General features: G+C 40.2%; 1 protein-coding gene across 1 annotated transcript in view; it reads right to left on the bottom strand.

Moving 5' to 3' along the window:
• The window catches only part of LOC143301792 (uncharacterized), a 105,799-nt gene that overhangs the window by 19,582 nt on the left and 67,422 nt on the right, over positions 1–18,795 (bottom strand). Inside the window, exons 25-28 of the mRNA XM_076616184.1 lie at positions 16,626–16,783; positions 15,883–16,078; positions 12,717–12,895; positions 9,180–9,344 (exon numbers count right to left, since the gene is read on the bottom strand). Of these exons, the coding sequence (XP_076472299.1) occupies positions 9,180–9,344; positions 12,717–12,895; positions 15,883–16,078; positions 16,626–16,783 (698 nt within the window). The remainder of the gene's footprint in view (positions 1–9,179; positions 9,345–12,716; positions 12,896–15,882; positions 16,079–16,625; positions 16,784–18,795) is intronic.

The following is an 18,795-nucleotide window of genomic DNA, read 5'->3' on the forward strand; positions in this document are numbered from 1 at the left end:
CTGTTGGAGTTAGATTCTGCACAAAGAGAGAGAGACTGTGCGAAACTTTCTGTGGAAAAAGTTGCTGTTGGAGTTAGATTCTGCACAAAGAGAGAGACTGTGCAAAACTTTCTGTCGAAAAAGTTGCTGTTGGAGTTAGATTCTGCACAAAGAGAGAGACTGTGCGAAACTTTCTGTCAAAAAAGTTGCTGTTGGAGTTAGATTCTGCACAAAGAGAGAGAGACTGTGCAAAACTTTGTCGAAAAAGTTGCTGTTGGAGTTAGATTCTGCACAAAGAGAGAGACTGTGCGAAACTTTCTGTCTACAATGTTGCTGTTGGAGTTAGATTCTGCACAAAGAGAGAGACTGTGCGAAACTTTCTGTCTACAATGTTGCTGTTGGAGTTAGATTCTGCACAAAGAGAGACTGTGCGAAACTTTCTGTCTACAATGTTGCTGTTGGAGTTAGATTCTGCACAAAGAGAGAGAGAGACTGTGCGAAACTTTCTGTCAAAAAACTTGCTGTTGGAGTTAGATTCTGCACAAAGAGAGAGAGACTGTGCGAAACTTTCTGTCTACAATGTTGCTGTTGGAGTTAGATTCTGCACAAAGAGAGAGAGACTGTGCGAAACTTTCTGTCTACAATGTTGCTGTTGGAGTTAGATTCTGCACAAAGAGAGACACTGTGCAAAACTTTCTGTCTACAATGTTGCTGTTGGAGTTAGATTCTGCACAAAGAGAGAGAGAGACTGTGCAAAACTTTGTCGAAAAAAGTTGCTGTTGGAGTTAGATTCTGCACAAAGATAAAGACTGTGCGAAACTTTCTGTCAAAAAAGTTGCTGTTGGAGTTAGATTCTGCACAAAGAGAGAGACTGTGCGAAACTTTCTGTCAAAAAAGTTGCTGTTGGAGTTAGATTCTGCACAAAGAGAGAGACTGTGCGAAACTTTCTGTCTACAATGTTGCTGTTGGAGTTAGATTCTGCACAAAGAGAGAGAGACTGTGCGAAACTTTCTGTCTACAATGTTGCTGTTGGAGTTAGATTCTGCACAAAGAGAGAGAGACTGTGCGAAACTTTCTGTCTAAAAAGTTGCTGCTGGAGTTAGATTCTGCACAAAGAGAGAGAGACTGTGCAAAACTTTGTCGAAAAAGTTGCTGTTGGAGTTAGATTCTTCACAAAGAGAGACACTGTGCAAAACTTTCTGTGGAAAAAGTTGCTGTTGGAGTTAGATTCTGCACAAAGAGAGACACTGTGCAAAACTTTCTGTCTACAATGTTGCTGTTGGAGTTAGATTCTGCACAAAGAGAGAGAGAGACTGTGTGAAACTTTCTGTCTACAATGTTGCTGTTGGAGTTAGATTCTGCACAAAGAGAGAGAGACTGTGCAAAACTTTCTGTCTAAAAAGTTGCTGTTGGAGTTTGATTCTGCACAAAGAGAGAGAGAGACTGTGTGAAACTTTCTGTCTACAATGTTGCTGTTGGAGTTAGATTCTGCACAAAGAGAGAGAGAGACTGTGCAAAACTTTCTGTCTAAAAAGTTGCTGTTGGAGTTAGATTCTTCACAAAGAGAGAGACTGTGCGAAACTTTCTGTGGAAAAAGTTGCTGTTGGAGTTAGATTCTGCACAAAGAGAGAGACTGTGCGAAACTTTCTGTCGAAAAAGTTGCTGTTGGAGTTAGATTCTGCACAAAGAGAGAGACTGTGCAAAACATTCTAGTCTAAAGTGTTTGCTGTTTATGTTTTCCCATTTTTTTCAAACAAATTATCAGAACACAGTGCAAGCTAAGCCCTAAAAACAAAAGAAAAAAACATGACCCCCCCTCCATTCGGAATGAACCAGACATTGAAAAGAAACAGACAAAATAATAGATAAATGCATAAACGAATAAATAAATAAATACATGAATCAACAAAATAAACAAGTAAACAAATAAACTCACTGACTAATGAATACATAAACAGGTGCTAGGACGTCTAGTAACCACACAAAGTATTTCAACTCATTTGAAATATAACAGAAATAAGAAAAAACAACTTTGAGAATTCCAGCAATTGCAACATAAACATGAACTATGGATAACGATGAAAGCATTTGGAAGAGAAATGGAAAGAAAAACACAAGGCTATAAACTACAAAGCCAGCGCTAAATAAGCAAAATAGAAGAAGACGACGACAAAGAAGAAGCAGAAGACAAAGAAGAAGCAGAAGAAGACAAAGACAATGAAGAAAAAGTAGTAGTAGTAGTTGTTGTTGTAGTAGCAGAAGAAGAAGAAATGTACATGAATAAGGCAAAACATTTTAAAAAGCAAAACTAAACCAAAAGTCTTCAGAAAACACTACTATTACATTTTCTGGCAAATAAAGATTGCTCAAATCCTTCAGAAAACACTACTTTGCCCTGTTTCACAACAGCTATGGTTTAATATATAAAAAGAAAAAGAAAAAAAGAAAATTAAAAAAACACTGAAAATACCACTTCCAATACCATGAACCTACACAAGTACTGCTGTAGATTTTACAGTTTGCACTGTCCTAATCATCAATATCTTTCTTTCCTTTCACAATCTTTTTGTTCTTTTCTTTTTTTTAATAATAAAAAAAACATTGTCTAAAATTTCCACACATAAAAAACACAACATTTTACAAACAGTGTCTCTGAACATGCTGAAATCAAATTTTCAGAGATCCTCTGTGATTTTATGGAAGAAATGAGCGATTTGCATCACATCCATTTTTCTCTTAGTTAGACCAGACAGCAATCATGAGCAACATGCTTAACCCTTTTGCTGCTGCTCAGAAGAGTGTGCTCATCAGAGAAGGACTGTCACCTGGCTGAGATTTCAGATCAGGGTTGTCGAGTCACCATCCTTCATATGCACTCCTTTCTCTTGAAACTATACCATCACCCCCCTCCCCTCCACACTCAGCTCTTTCAAGTCTGGCCTTAAAACCCTCCTCTTCCCAAAATAGCCTCCCTTCCCTGCCTCTTCCTTGTCTTCAGTTTCTCCAGTTTTAGAGTTATGCATGCATGTGAATGACTGGTGCAAAAGCACTTTGATTTGTCTCTGCACAAGATTCAGCGCTATATAAATACCATTACTATTATTATTTACTACCCCCCCAGCCCCCATCACCCCCAACCATCATGCAAATTTATTTTGTAATGGGTAGGGCTGAATTAACTAAGAGGCATGATCAATGTCTTTCCCATGTTTTTTTTTTGTTTTGTTTTGTTTTGTTTTTCTACGCTAATGCCATATTGTTTACTTAAACTATGCTTATGCCATGTCGTTTACTTAAACTATGCTTATGCCATGTCGTTTACTTAAACTATACTTATGCCATGTCGTTTACTTAAATGAAAAATTGTTTAAAGCAAAGTCAGTGAAAGTGTTAAGTGAAAAGTGTAGCACCAAAAAAAAAAAAAAAAAGCAGCAGACAGCATTTCATGCTCTACGTGAGTGCTGTAGTACCCACCTGTTAACATCACCTGGACTCTCAGACGTGTTCATGTCATCGGCGGATAAAAAAAAAAAAAACGATAAAAAAACCAAAACAAAACAGTTAGTGATGACAGAAAATAAACATGGGAAGGTAGGGGAGGGGAGGGGGAGAATTACGGAGGGGAAGTCACAGCAATGGAGCAAAAGTTCAGATAAACTCATCTGTATTATATGTATGCATGTAAGTATGTATGTATGTATGTACAGACAGACAGACAGACATTGTAAGGGTTGCCAATAAAAGAAACCATTTTTGTAATGACTGTTGAAAAGGAGAATCTTCATTCCAAGAGTATAATTACTGGGGGCAATCCATTTATGGATATCAATTATCATATTCAACAATGCAAAAGACAACAACAGAAGGAAGAAGATGAGACAATAGGGAGCAGAAAAAAGAGTGGAAGTAAAAGAAAAGAAAAGAAATATATATATAACTGAGGAAAAGATTATGAAAATGATTTTTTTTTAAATACATGAAGACCAAGGATCAATACACAAACAAGATGACAGTAATTCATACAAACATCCATTTTCTCTTTATTCTCCCTTCCTCTAATGTACGTTTTTTTTTTCTTTTTTCTTTTTCTTTTTTTTTCACACCTATATAACATAGGTGCAACATCCAGTGGTTCAAATGTTGGACTTTCAATCTGAGGGTCCTGGGTTCCAATCTCAGTGAAGCATGAGTTGGGTTAAAGGTTCGTCTCCCAGGCCAACAGACGTGCAGACCTGCTAGCGCCTGAACCCCTTTGTGTGTACATGCACGCAGAAGAATTTAATAAGCACGTTAAAGATCCTGCAATCCATTTCTGCTTTCAGTGGAGATATGAAAGCAGGAACACAGGGTAAAAATGGTCCAACATGTAACAGCCTTCTTCTTCTTCATTCGTGGGCTGCAACTCCCACGTTCACTTGTATGTACACGAGTGGACTTTTACGTGTATGACTGTTTTTTTTACCCCACCATGTAGGCAGCCATACTACGTTTTCAAGGGTGTGCATGCTGGGTATGTTCTTGTTTTCATAACCCACCAAAAGCTGACATGGATAACAGGATCTTTAACATGCATATTTTATCATCTGTGTGTGTATACCCACGACGGGGATTCAGGCACTAGCAGGTCTGCATATATGATGGCCTGGGAGATCAGAAAAAATCTCCACCCTTTACCCATCAGATGTCGTTACCAAGATTCGAACCCGGGACCCTCAGATTGAAATTCCAACGCTTTAACCACTCGGCTATTATGCCCCATGTAACAGCCCCATACACACGAAGGGTATCAAAGCATATATATCTGCAGACATACACCAGGGTGATCAGAAAATATATCATTCCCATCCTTAAAAAAAAAACAATACAACAACAACAAACACAGAAAAACGCCAGAGTGCTGAAACCCGGATTGATCCTTTCAGATTGAAAGATCAGCACTCTACCCTTACAAAAATTGAAATCCCTATGAGATCTTCACGGATGAAATAGTAAAGCCAGAAAAAAGCAAAAAAAAACCAAAGAAACAATAATCAAAACACATAAATAAACAAACAACTAATAAATAAATTGGGGAAAGAAACAAAAAAACAACAACACAACAATCTTGTTCATGTGGGTTAAAAAACAAACGAGAAATTCACTAATGAAGTGACACACTCAAGTATCAAGATTTGAATACCCTTTTACCCCTATTGGGGCATGAAGGATTTAAGAAAACTGTATGATCAAGAACACAAGTAGGATTATCACATAACATTCTGCGTGAAAGTGCCCTATGCAACATTGCGAGTCTGAATAAATTTGCTAAGTCTCAGGAGAACCTGTTTACTTGCAGAAAATAATTTACATAATGAAAATACACACTTTGGGCATACATATTCATCAGGTAACAACCTTTTATGAATATCAGAAGAAGGAAAAATTGGACACTCCATAATAAAATGAAATTCATCACCAACAGTATTCATGTCACACTTTTTACAAATATGGTATTCACTATGTCTCTTTCACACTGATTTTGTGTCCACTGTGCACACCACCCCATGCAGTGTTAGTAGGCAGTGGCCTAGCAGTAATGTGGCCGACTAACAAGCAACTGTCCATGGGTTCAAGTACCATATATATCGGTGCTCTGGACGCTAATCAATCAGGTAAGACGATAAGCCAAGGTCCCTAGTAGGCAGTGGCCTAACAGTAATGTGCCTGACTAACAAGCAACTGTCCATAGGTTCGAGTTCCATGTATATCGGTGATCTGGACGCTAGTCATTCAGATAAGATGATAAACCGAGGTCCCATGCGCAGTACACACAGCAAGAAAAGGACTGTCCTTGGCAAAACAGTGTAGAAACATCAACTTTTAATGAAGAACAAATTCACTTGCAGACAGGAAGAAAAAAACAAAACAAAAAACTTAAAGGTTGTGCTGCACAGTGGAAGACACACTCTACCTGGGGACAGCAGTCCAAATTTCACACAGAGAAATGTGTTGTGACGAAAAATGTAACACAACAGAGTATATAATACAATGCAATACAATGTGCAAATGAAGTGTATAATACCAGTTCCACGACATGCCAAGGGTGTTTATTACCAGCCACATTATCACGCCAAGGATGCGTCATATATTACCAGCCATAATATCATGCCAATGGTGCATCACATCATATATCATGTGGAGTGATGGCCTAGAGGTACACGTCTGCCTAGGAAGCGAGAGAATCTGAGCACACTGGTTTAAATCCTGGCAGAGTCACCAGTATTTCCTCCCCCTTCACTAGACCTTGAGTGGTGGTCTGGATGCTAGTCATTTGGATGAGATGATAAAACAAGGTCCTGAAACAAAAGGGTTGTTCCTGGCAAAATTCTGTAGAAAAATCCACTTTGATAGGAAAAACAAATAAAACTGCAAGCAGGAATAAATACAAAAAAATAGGTTGCGCTCTCCCTAGGGAGAGCAGCCCGAATTTCACACAGAGAAATCTGTTGTGACAAAAAGAGTAAAACAACACAATACAATACAATATAATACAATACAATACCAGCTTTGATATCATGCCAAGGGTGCATCATACCAATGTCCCATTATCATGCCTCATACAATCATGCACGTGAACCTTTCCAGCAGATGCAAGAAAAACAAACGCAAATAATACCACATACCGTAACCGCATCCCTGTACAAAGTCAAAAAGGATTTTTCTTTTTTTCAACATTAACTCTTTCACTGCCAAGTCTCTGAGTGAAAAAAGCTCCCTACTGCCAAATATTTTAGATATGACGCTCTCAGTACACACGTTCTGGTTCATGTCAAAACAGCCCAATCGACTTATTCACCTCAAAATGGGTCAGGGGGTAAAGGTCAGTCATTGTTCTATTGGTGGGGCAACTGGCTGCAGCTGTCAAGCTTTGTTACAGTGTGAAAACAATAACTGAATGGTTAAAGTGGTGGACTTTCAATCTGAGGGTCCTGGGTTTCAATCTCGATAACGGTGCCTGGTGGGTAAAGGGTGGAGATTGTTCCGATCTCCCAGGTCAACATATGTGCAGACCTGCCAGTGCCTGAACCCCCTTCATGTGTATATGGTAAGCAGAAGGTCAAATACACACGTTAATTAAAGATTCTGTAATCCATGTCAGCATTCATTGGGTTATGGAAACAAGAACATACCCAGCATGCACATCCCCCAAAAAGGAGTATGGCTGCCTACGTGGCAGGGTAAATTAAAAAAACCAAACGGTCAAACACACAAAATGTTAAATGTTACGTGTTTGTCTGAGTGTGTATGTGTGCGTGCCTGAAACCTGACTGAATGACAGAGGAAACGAATGATGAACGCCCATTGGCAGCTGTCAGTCGGCTCTACCCAGGTAGGCAGTCTGTTGTGTAAATGACTTTGTAAAGCGCTTAGAGCTTCGTCTCCGACCGAGGATAGACACTATAAAGTATCCATATCAATCAATCAATCCAAAATTGTCTTGTTAACATAACCCTTGATGTCGACTAAAGTTGCCAATGGCGGTGAAAGAGTTAAAGAATAAAAGTCCTATGGTTTTTTATGGACATTGGGGTCAGTGAATATTTCACATCCACTGTGCCTAGGCCTTGGCATTGGAAGGCTGGGCCCAGTCCTCTCTCTCCTTCCACCGTTTATAACCTTCTCCAGCCTTGGTAATGAGAACAGCTTGTGATCATATTTTATAATCATTTTCATGTGGGCAGTGACAAGCTGAGGGGAAAGTGCACCCTGCAGAGGGACCATCACATTCAGTGGCAGATTCTCTCCAGTCTGCCACATTTCTGCGTTGATCGTTTCAGTTGATTATCTGATTTGATTCTTTTTTTTCTTTTCTTTTTTCTCCAATGAATTCAGTTCATACTTCTTGTAATGATTATGTCTCATAACGATACTTACTTAAGTGCTACTGAAACTACTGAAAATGAGTGATTCATGAAAAAAAATGATGTGGAAAAAAAAACTGAAAGAAAAAAAAGTTATAAAAAAGAGAGAAAAAAAAAAGAAAAGAAAAAAAGAAAAGAATGTTTTTGGGGAGGGGGTTTGGCCAATTAAGAAGGCATGTGAAGCACTAAAAATAACAAAAACAAAAACAAAACAAAACCTCCAATCTGTTCTTTCCACTTAATCTCACTAAGGAGTGAAGTGTAGTGATGGCCTAGAGGTAACGCGTCCGCCTAGGAAGCGAGAGAATCCGAGCGCGCTGATTCCAATCACGGCTCAGCCGCCGATATTTTCTCCCCCTCCACTAGACCTTGAGTGGTGGTCTGGACACTAGTCACTCGGATGAGACAATAAACTGAGGTCCCATATGCAGCATGCACTTAGCACACATAAAAGAACCCCCGGCAACGAAAGGGTTGTTCCTGGCAAAATTCTGCAGAAAAATCCATTTTGATAGGAAAAACGAATAAAACTGCACACAGGAAAAAATATTTTAAAAAAAGGGTTGCGCTCTCAGAGTACTGACGCGCTCTCCCTGGGGAGAGCAGCCTGAATTTCACACAGAGAAATCTGTTGTGACAAAAAAGAAAAAAATACAAAAAAAAAATATATATATATATACAAATATAAAATAATTTACCAGATCAAACTATTTCCTTTCATACTCTCCCCTGTATCTCTTTTGTGTCCCTACACCTCACCAATTCACTCAATCAAACTACTTCCTTTCGCAATCCGTTTACTCTACCCTCAAACATCAAAAATCAAATCATGTACAGGCTAAAAGCCCAGCCAACCCACAAAGGGGCCATTTCAGAGCCATGTTTACCCCCACAAACGTCAACAACCACAACCACCATACCCACCAGCCAGCGAGACAGCCAGCCAGACAGACAGACCAGACAAACAGATTTACTGGGACACGAGACCTCATTTCTCCCGCAGCCCAAACCTCAACAACGACCACACCCACCTACCAAACAGCCAACCAGCCAGACAGCCAGCCAACCAGTCAGACAGACAGCCAGCCAGACCAGCCAGCCAGATCAGACAGACCAGACACACAGATCAGACAGGACTTACTGGGACACGAGACCTCATTTCTCCCGCAGCCCAAACCTCAACAACGACCACACCCACCTACCAAACAGCCAGCCATTCAGCCAGCCAGCCAGACAGACAGCCAGCCAGCCAGCCAGACCAGCCAGCCAGATCAGACAGACAGATCAGACAGGACTTACTGGGACACGAGGCCTCGTTTCTCCTGCAGCAGGTGCTGGTAGTTGACGTCCATCTTATCCTTCCACTCCAGCTCCTTGTTCAGCGCCGCTCGTGTCAGCCTCAGGTCGTCCTCCAGCTCTCGCATGTGCTCTGCGTACCTCTTCCGCTCCTCCGAGTAGAACTCCCTGTAAGAGTGGAACAGAATAGAATAGAATAGAATAGAATAGAATGGAACAGAACAGAATATGTCTTTATTACCAAGTGTTCCTTTAGTTGTTGTTGTTGTTGTTGCTCCTCTCGCATGTGCTCCGCGTACCTCTTCCGCTCCTCCAAGTAGAACTCTCTGAGGGAATAGAATAGAACAGAATAGACAGAATAGAATATGTCTTCAGTACGCTGCGTAACTCTTCCGCTCCTCCAAGTTGCACTCCCTGTTGAAATAGAATAGAATAGAATGGGTCAGAATAGAATATCTTTATTACTCTGCGTACCTCTTCCGCTCCTCTGAGTAGAACTCCCTGTTGGAATAGAATAGAATGGAACAGAACAGAATGTCTTTATTACTCTGCGTACCTCTTCCACTCCTCCGAGTAGAACTCCCTGTTGGAATAGAATAGAACAGAATGGAACAGAAGAGAATATGTCTTCATTACTCTGCGTACCTCTTCCACTCCTCCGAGTAGAACTCCCTGTTGGAATAGAATAGAATGGAACAGAAGAGACTATGTCTTTATTACTCTGCGTACCTCTTCTACTCCTCCGAGTAGAACTCCCTGTTGGAATAGAATAGAACAGAATGGAACAGAAGAGACTATGTCTTTTACTCTGTGTACCTCTTCCACTCCTCCGAGTAGAACTCCCTGTTGGAATAGAATAGAATGGAACAGAAGAGACTATGTCTTTATTACTCTGCGTACCTCTTCCACTCCTCCGAGTAGAACTCCCTGTTGGAATAGAATAGAATAGAATGGAACAGAAGAGACTATGTCTTTTACTCTGCGTACCTCTTCCGCTCCTCTGAGTAGAACTCCCTGTTGGAATAGAATAGAATAGAATGGAACAGAAGAGACTATGTCTTTATTACTCTGCGTACCTCTTCCGTTCCTCTGAGTAGAACTCCCTGTTGGAATAGAACAGAATAGATTAGAATGGAACAGAACAGAATATGTCTTTATTGCTCTGCGTACCTCTTCAACTCCTCCGAGTAGAACTCCCTGTTGGAATAGAATAAAATAGAATGGAACAGAAGAGAATATGTCTTTATTACTCTGCGTACCTCTTCCACTCCTCCGAGTAGAACTCCCTGTGAGAGTAGAATAGAATGGAACAGAACAGAATGTTTTTATTACTCTGCGTACCTCTTCAACTCCTTCGAGTAGAACTCCCTGCTAGAGTAGAATAGAACAAACAGAACGGCACAGAACAGAATATGTCTTAATTGCCAAGTGTTCCTTTCCTTTTCTTTTTTTGCTTCTCTCCCATGTGCTTTGCATACCTCTTCCGCTCCCCCGAATAGAACTTCCTGTTAGGGTAAAATGGAATAGAATAGAATGGAATAGAACTGAATGAAACAGCGACAGAATATGTCTTTACTACTAAGTGTTCCTTTTTTCCTTTTTCTTTTTTTTTCTTTTTTTTTTTTGCTCCTCTTCCATGTGCTTTGCATACCTCTTCCGCTCCTCCGAGTAGAACTCCCTGTTGGGTAGAAAGGAATAGAATAGAATGGAACAGAGACAGAATAAGTCTTTATTACAAAGTGTTCCTTTTTTTTGTTTGTTTGTTGGGTTTTTTTTGTTTGTTTGTTTGTTCCTCTCCCATGTGCTTTGCGTACTTCTTCTGCTCCCCCAAATAGAACTCCCTGTTAGGGTAGAATGGAACAGAATAGAATAGAATAGAACTGAATGAAACAGCGACAGAATATGTCTTTACTACTAAATGTTCCTTTTTTTTCTTTTTCTTTTTGCTCTTCTCCCATGTGCTTTGCATAACTCTTCCGCTTTTCCGAGTAGAACTCCCTGTTGGGTAGAAAGGAATAAAATAGAAAAAGAATAGACGGGCACGATAGCCGAGTGGTTAAAGCACTGGACTTTCTATCTGAGGGTCCTGGATTCAAATCTCAGTAACGGCGCTTGATGGATGAGATGTTAAACCTATGCCCCGTGTGCAGCAGGCAGTTGGTGCACTGAAAAAGCACCCATGGCAACGAAAGTCTTGTGCTCTGGCAAACTTCTGTAGAAATCCACTCTGATAGGTACACAGATATATGGCACTCAAGGCCTGACAAAGCACGTTGGATTACGCTGCTGGTCAGGCATCTATTTAGCAGATGTGGTGTTGCGTATATGGCTTTGTCTGAACGCAGTGATGCCTCCTTGAGAAACTGAAACTGAAACTGAAACTACCAAAGGAGGCGTAACTGCATTCAGACAAATCCATATAGGCTGCACGACACCTGCAAAGCAGATGCCTGACCAGCGGCATCACAACCTAGAATGCTTAGTCAGGTCTTAAGTCTTATGGGGAAAAAAAATAAAAAAAAATAAATAAAATGAATAAATAATAATCATAATAATAATCATAATAATGATGGTGATGATCATGATGATAATAATAATAATAATAATAATAATAATAATAAGTAGCAGTAGTAGTGATTAATCAAAACTGAGGTCACCATGAGAGCAGTACAGAGCATCAGAAACCACAGAGTTTGTGGCATTTGTGTGAAATATGTGGAGTGATGTCCTAGAAGTAACGCGTCTGCCTAGGAAGTGAGAGAATCTGAACACGCTGGCTCGATTCACGCCTCAGCCACCGATATTTTCTCCCCCTCCTCTAAACCTTGAGTGGTGGTCTGGATGCTAGTCATTTGAATGAGACGATAAACCAAGGTTCCGTGTGCAGCATGCACTTAGTGCACGTAAAAAAACCCACGGCAACGAAAGGGTTGTTCCTGGCAAAATTCTGTAGAAAAATCCACTTCGATAGGAAAAACAAATCAAACTGCACTGAGAGTAAAACACACAAGCTTTTTATGCATTGAGTATAATTTCAAAACGTAATGTTTAAGATAAGAAAGATCAGTTTAAAGCAAATTAAGTCCCCTAGCATTAATTACAGAGTAATTTCCCTTTTTTTACTATCTGCACCAAAACGTTTGCAAAATAAATAAAACTTCTATGCTTAGCAAAAGAAGTTCCTGTTTGAACAAAAAATGATAATAATGACTGCTCTTGTTGTTGTGTCAGAATATCAGATCAAAGTGCCAAGTTTAGAGAATACAAAAAATACAAATATACAGTAAATGCAGTTTGCATATAATTAGGCTTCTTTTTTTTCTTTTTTTGTGCCCATCCCAGAGGTGCAATATTGTTTTAAACAAGATGACTATTTTAATGCCTAATTTGGTGTCAACTGACAAAGTATTTGCAGAGAAAATGTCAATGTTAAAGTTTACCATGGACACACACACACACACACACACAACTGAACACCGGGTTAAAACATAGACTCACTTTGTTTACACAAGTGAGTCAAAAAGCCGTAACCATTCTCACCGCGCTTTGATCAGCTTGTTCTTGGTGCGGTGCTTCCTCTCCTCGTACTTCTGGAGGTCAAGGTCATGCCTCTGGCCACTGGTCAGGAGTTCATACTGCAGTGACTTCACTTCCTGCTGCAGTGTGGAGATCTGGTCCAGCAGACTCTTGTGGGTTGACACCGACATCTCTTTGTTCTGCTGACATATTCAACAACACCTGTTTGACTATCTGTTCTGCCGACATATTCAACAACACCCATCTGACTATCTGTTCTGCCGACATATTCAACAACACCCATCTGACTATCTGTTCTGCCGACATATTCAACAACACCCATCTGACTATCTGTTCTGCCGACATATTCAACAACACCCATCTGACTGTCAATTGACACTGACATCTTGTTCTGCTGACATATTCAACAACATCCATCTGACTATTAGTTGACACCAACATCTCTTTGTTCTGATGACATATTCAACAACATCCATCTGACTATAAGTTGACACCGACATCTCTTTGTTCTGATGGCATATTCAACAACATCCATCTGACTATTAGTTGACACCGACATCTCTTTGTTCTGATGACATATTCAACAACATCCATCTGATGCAGTTGACACCAACATCTCTGTTTTGATGACATATTCAACAACATCCGTCTGACGCAGTTGACACCGACATCTCTTTGTTCTGATGACATATTCAACAACATCCATCTGATGCAGTTGACACCAACATCTCTTTGTTCTGATGACATATTCAACAACATCCATCTGATGCAGTTGACACCAACATCTCTGTTTTGATGACATATTCAACAACATCCGTCTGACGCAGTTGACACCGACATCTCTGTTTTGATGACATATTCAACAACATCCATCTGACGCAGCTGACACCAACATCTTGTTCTGATGACATATTCCACAACATCCATCTGACTATTAGTTGACACCGACATCATCTTGTTCTGATGACATATTCAACAATGCCCATCTGAATCTCAGAGTCCCACATATTAATCACATTTCTCCTCACTTTCATATTCTGCACTGGCTCCATGTTATGGCGAGAATTGAATACAGAGCGGGTTGACACTGGCATATCCTTGTTCTGCCAACATATTCAACAACGCTTGTCTGACTATCTGACTCTCACAGTCCCAGGTACTGATCACATTTCTGCGCCCCCTCCATACTGTGCACTGGCTCCTTGTTGTGGCAAGAATAGAATACAAAGTTGCATGTCTCTGCTTGTTTTCTGTTTTCCACACCACATAACCGACCTATCTTTCTGCTCTGCACTGGCTCCCAATAGTGGCGAGAATTGAATACAAAGTTGCGTGTCTCTGCTTTTTTTTGTGTTTCCCACTTCACATGACCAACCTATCTTTCTGAATCAGCCGCCAAGGCGAAGTGGTTAGCGTCGCAGACTGACGGCTGGGAGGACACGGGCTCGAATCCCAGCGGAAGTGCGTGAGTACTGTCAATGTCTTCAGTGTCGGCAGATTCATGGGGGGCTGTTGTTTGAGGGACGTGGTGGCAGTCTCCACTCTGTGGGGAACGCTCACTCAGTCTGGCTCCGCAACTAAGCCATTATTGTCGTTAGTAGGGGGCTTAGTAGGTGGTGTCCTAAGTATGTTAAATCAGAACAGGCACCACTGAACACCACCGAAGTGACTCAGCAGCAGTGCAGGGTCTCCTCTGGTGTGTGGCCTCCTGGCAACCTAACATCAGTGGTTCCCTGCGGACTGCCGATGCTGGAACTGTCACGGACGAACCTGGGTGTGGCCGTGTATGGAGGATTCTAAATGAGCGGCGTGGGAGTAATGCCACTGAAACGGTGCAGATGATAGGGCAGAAAAAAAATTAAATAAAATAAACCTTTCTTTCTGACCTCATCCATGCTTAGACTCCCTCAAGAACTCTCCCCTCTTCCTCTGATTGTTACCTCCTGAAAATTCCTTGTGTCAGTACAAGTACAAATGGTGAAAGCTCTTCCCTCTTTGCTGCTCCTCATACCTGGAACAACCTTCCACATCATATCCGTTCATCTGACTCTGTCTCTGCCTTTTGCTCTTCACTTCATACTCATCTTTTTGAAAACTATCTGTCAGCACTCTTGGTTTCTACTTCAACAACACAAACCCATGCCTTTCCTGGTTCACGTAGTTATTAACTTTTTCTTTCATGTAAAACGCCCAACACTCGGCTTATATCACAGATTGACTAAGTGAACAGTTGGGCCAACAGCAAAGTTAGAGCTGTATTATCAGTGGCTTCTCCAATGCAATGGGAAATCTTTTACAGCTTAGTCTTTTGTGAAGGACTATGACTCTCAAACTGCAGCCTTGGGGGCTAGCTGGCCTTTGGGAACCATCCCAACGCCGACTGTCCTAAAACCCTCTTGGCTGAGAGAGTGGGGATGTAACTTGGGCAAGACACTCTCCACTTAATCAAATTCTAGCCCAAATAGTCAGGACAGCAGTTGCCTCCTCTGCTGTTCTGGTGGTCATAGTCGGACACGACTGACTATCATATCAAAGCACCCGGAGTTCTTAGAGAGAAACAGCATTTTTCAAAATAACATTAGTGTTATTATCATTTCCAGTATCATCATCATCATCATCAGTAGTAGTAGTAGTAATAGTAGAAGTAGTATCCCTGTTACTGTTACAACCAAACATATTACTCTTCTTCCTTATCCTGCACGTTTTTGGTTACTTTATCCAAACGTCCGACAGTTCATTACTTCTAAGGTATCCTGACATTTGACTATATCTGTTGTTATCGGTCAGTAGATTTTATGGTCAATCAATCCGATTCTTTACTTTGTTTCCATGCCCCCAAGTTTCCTTCACCATTCTGAATTTCTCTTTTGTGTAACATATGTCACTGTATACAGTTCCAGCACGATCTCATTCACATACACGCATGCACAGCACACACGCTTCTTTTCCCCTCAATCTAAAGTCACTTTAGTGAATAGACAAATAAATGACAAATTGGTACTGCAATGTAGCAACACATGCTCCATGGGAGAGAAGCAGCCCGAATTTCATCACACCAAGAAACCTGCTGTGACAAAAAAAGTAAAACAATACTGCAATACCACATTAGGTCTATACAATAATACTGAACACACAACAGTCTCACACAAACTCCCCAAGCACCACAAACCAGAGAAGCAGAAGAAGAAACGGTGATGCTGTCGTTGTGGCGATGGTCCTGGCTGACCTTGACCTGACGCAGGCGCGACTGAAGGTCGTGCAGGTTGAACTGCAGCTCCTTGTTGTCCCCAGTTACCTCCTCCTCTCGCTGACGCAGCAGCGACACCTGGTGTTTCAGTTCGCCCACCGTCTGCTCCAGCAGGGTTCTGTGTGTGGGAGGATTGGGGTAAAAAGTCTTTTTTATTGTCGGTGGTAACGTTTAAGTGTTTGCTGTGCACCGTTCTCGTTAAAACAAAGACTTGTTGTCTGCGATAATACATTAGTGTTTGTTGCCAATTGCTTTGTGTAAATGGTCTTGTCAGTTATAAGTTGCATTGTTTGGGTAAAAAGTCTTGTCGGTGATAACATTAGTTATACTGTTTGGGTAAAAAGTCTTTGTCAGCTAAAACGTCATTTCACTGCAAACTGTTTGGGTAAAATGTCTTGCTGGTGATGACTCTTATAAGTGATAATATTAGTTCATTGCACACTGTTTTTGGTTAGCAGTCTAGTCAGTGATAATGTGTGTTAGTTCATTGAGCACAGTGACGCCTCCTTGAGCTACTGATACTGATACTCATTATCATTACCTGTGTCATAAGAGACCTCCACAGTTTCTCCCACTCCAGCTAAAGAGGAGCACTTAATCAACATTCGTGTTATCATTGTTATTATCATAATTATTTTACCATTATCTGTGTCATCAAAACAGACCTCTGCAGTTTCTCCCCCTCCAGCTGGTTGCGAACGGAGGCCAGCTGCTGACATTTCTCTGGCAGCTCCACCAGCTGCCCCTCTGCCTGCCTCAGCTGCTGCTCCAAGGTCGTCGCCTTGGTGACGCTCGCTGAAAGGTCAGCCTGAAGGTCGCTCACCTGGGCACAGGGCAGTAATAGTTGTTATGATAATGATGATGATGATGATGACGATATAATGATGATTATAATGATGACAGTAATAATACTAACGATAATAATGATTATGATAATGATAATAGTAATAACAATAATATGACAATTATAACGATGGTAATAATAAGAAGAAGAACAGCAACGACAACTATTATTACAGTTGTTATCATTATGAGAAGAAGAAGAAAAATAACAAGAATAAGAACAGGAAAAGAGCAATCAAACAGGCAGTCAATACATCAATCAAGAAGCCAATTAATAAAAACTGTACCAAAAAAAAAAAAAAAATCTATAAAAAAGCCATCATGTTCTGGCAACTGAGCAACCAGACAGACAGACAGATAGACAGCATCAGTTTCTCAAGGAGGCGGCACTGCTTTCAGACAAATCCATACATGCCACACCACATCTGCCAAGCAGATGCCTGACCAGCAGCGTAACCCAACAAGCTTAGTCAGGCCTTGAGAAAAAAGAAGAAAAAGATAGTAATAATAATGAAAATGATGAAAATAATAATAACAATGATGATGATAATAATAATAATAATAATAAAAATAATAATAATAATAATAATAATAATAATAGACAAAAATAAAACAAAAAGACAATAATGATGATAAATAAGCAAATAAGCAAATAGACAGACAGACAGATTGATAGACAGACAGATAGACAGACAGACAAACTGCCACCGGCAGTCGCCAGTATTTTCTCCCCCTCCACTAGACCTTGAGTGGTGGTCTGGATGCTAGTCATTCGGATGAGATGATAAACCAAGGTCCTGTGTGCTGCACATGAAAGAACCCACAGCAACAAAAGGTTTGTCCCTGGCAAAATTCTGTACAAAAATCCACTTTGATAGGAAAACAAATAAAATTGCAGGCAGAAAAAAAACATTTAAAAAACAGGTGGCGCTGTAACAGTGTGGCGATGCTCTCTCCTTGAGGAGAGCAGCCCGAATTTCAGACAGAGAAATCTGTTGTGACAAAAAGAGTAATTCAAATACAAATACAAAATAGAAATACCAAACTCTGTCCTTGACACAAGCTTTTTTGTTGTTGTTGTTGTTGTTGTTTTTCATCAGTCAGATTTGTACAAGTTATTTCAGTGAGTGTACTAAATCATATCGCTCCCATCATCACGTGTTCATTGGAAAATAAATGAATGAATCAATGAAAGTCAATGAACACAAGTCACAGACATGACGGCTGAGTCGCTCAGAAAGAAATGAAGGAAGAAATAAAGAAGAAAAGGCAGAAAGGATACAAAGAAATTCCGAACCAAATACATCCAAATTTGCTTCAAACAATCCTGCAGGAACACCTATCACAAAAAATAAAAACCAACACTAAATCAAACCCCAGCAAGCAAACCACAAAAGATGCTTTGCTGATGAAGAAAAGGTGATTTGATAATCCCTTCCATGAAATCCACCAGTGCACATCCACACAGTTGAGTGATTTTCTATTCCACACAAAACCAAGGGCTAAAAAGCAAACAAGAAATTAAATGGACACAAACAGAAAGGAAAGAAAGAAAGAGAAAAAAGAAAGAAATGGAAAGGGAGGGAAAAAGAAAGTAAACGAACAAAAACAGAAAGGAAAGAAAGAGAAAAAAGAAAGAAATGGAAACGGAAAAGGAAAGTAAACGAACACAAACTGAAAGGTAAGAAAGAAAGAAAAAAGAAAGCAACAGATAGGAAAAAAGAAAGTAAATAAAAATGAACAGAAAGGAAGAAAAGAAAGAAAGAAAGAAAGAGAAAAAAAAAAGAAAGAAATGGAAAGGCAAAAAGTAAGTAAACGAACACAAACTGAAAAGAAAGAAAGAAAAAAAAAAGAAAGGAAAGAGAGAGAGAATGGAAAAAAAAGAAAGAAAAAAAAACCCGTTAAAGAATGACCAGAATGAAGAACAGTGGACAGAAAAAGAGATGGTGAAATGAAATCCACCAGTGCACATCCACATAGTTGAGTGATTTT

Source organism: Babylonia areolata, chromosome 28 (genome assembly GCF_041734735.1).
Source record: "Babylonia areolata isolate BAREFJ2019XMU chromosome 28, ASM4173473v1, whole genome shotgun sequence".
Lineage (NCBI taxonomy): Eukaryota > Metazoa > Mollusca > Gastropoda > Neogastropoda > Buccinidae > Babylonia > Babylonia areolata.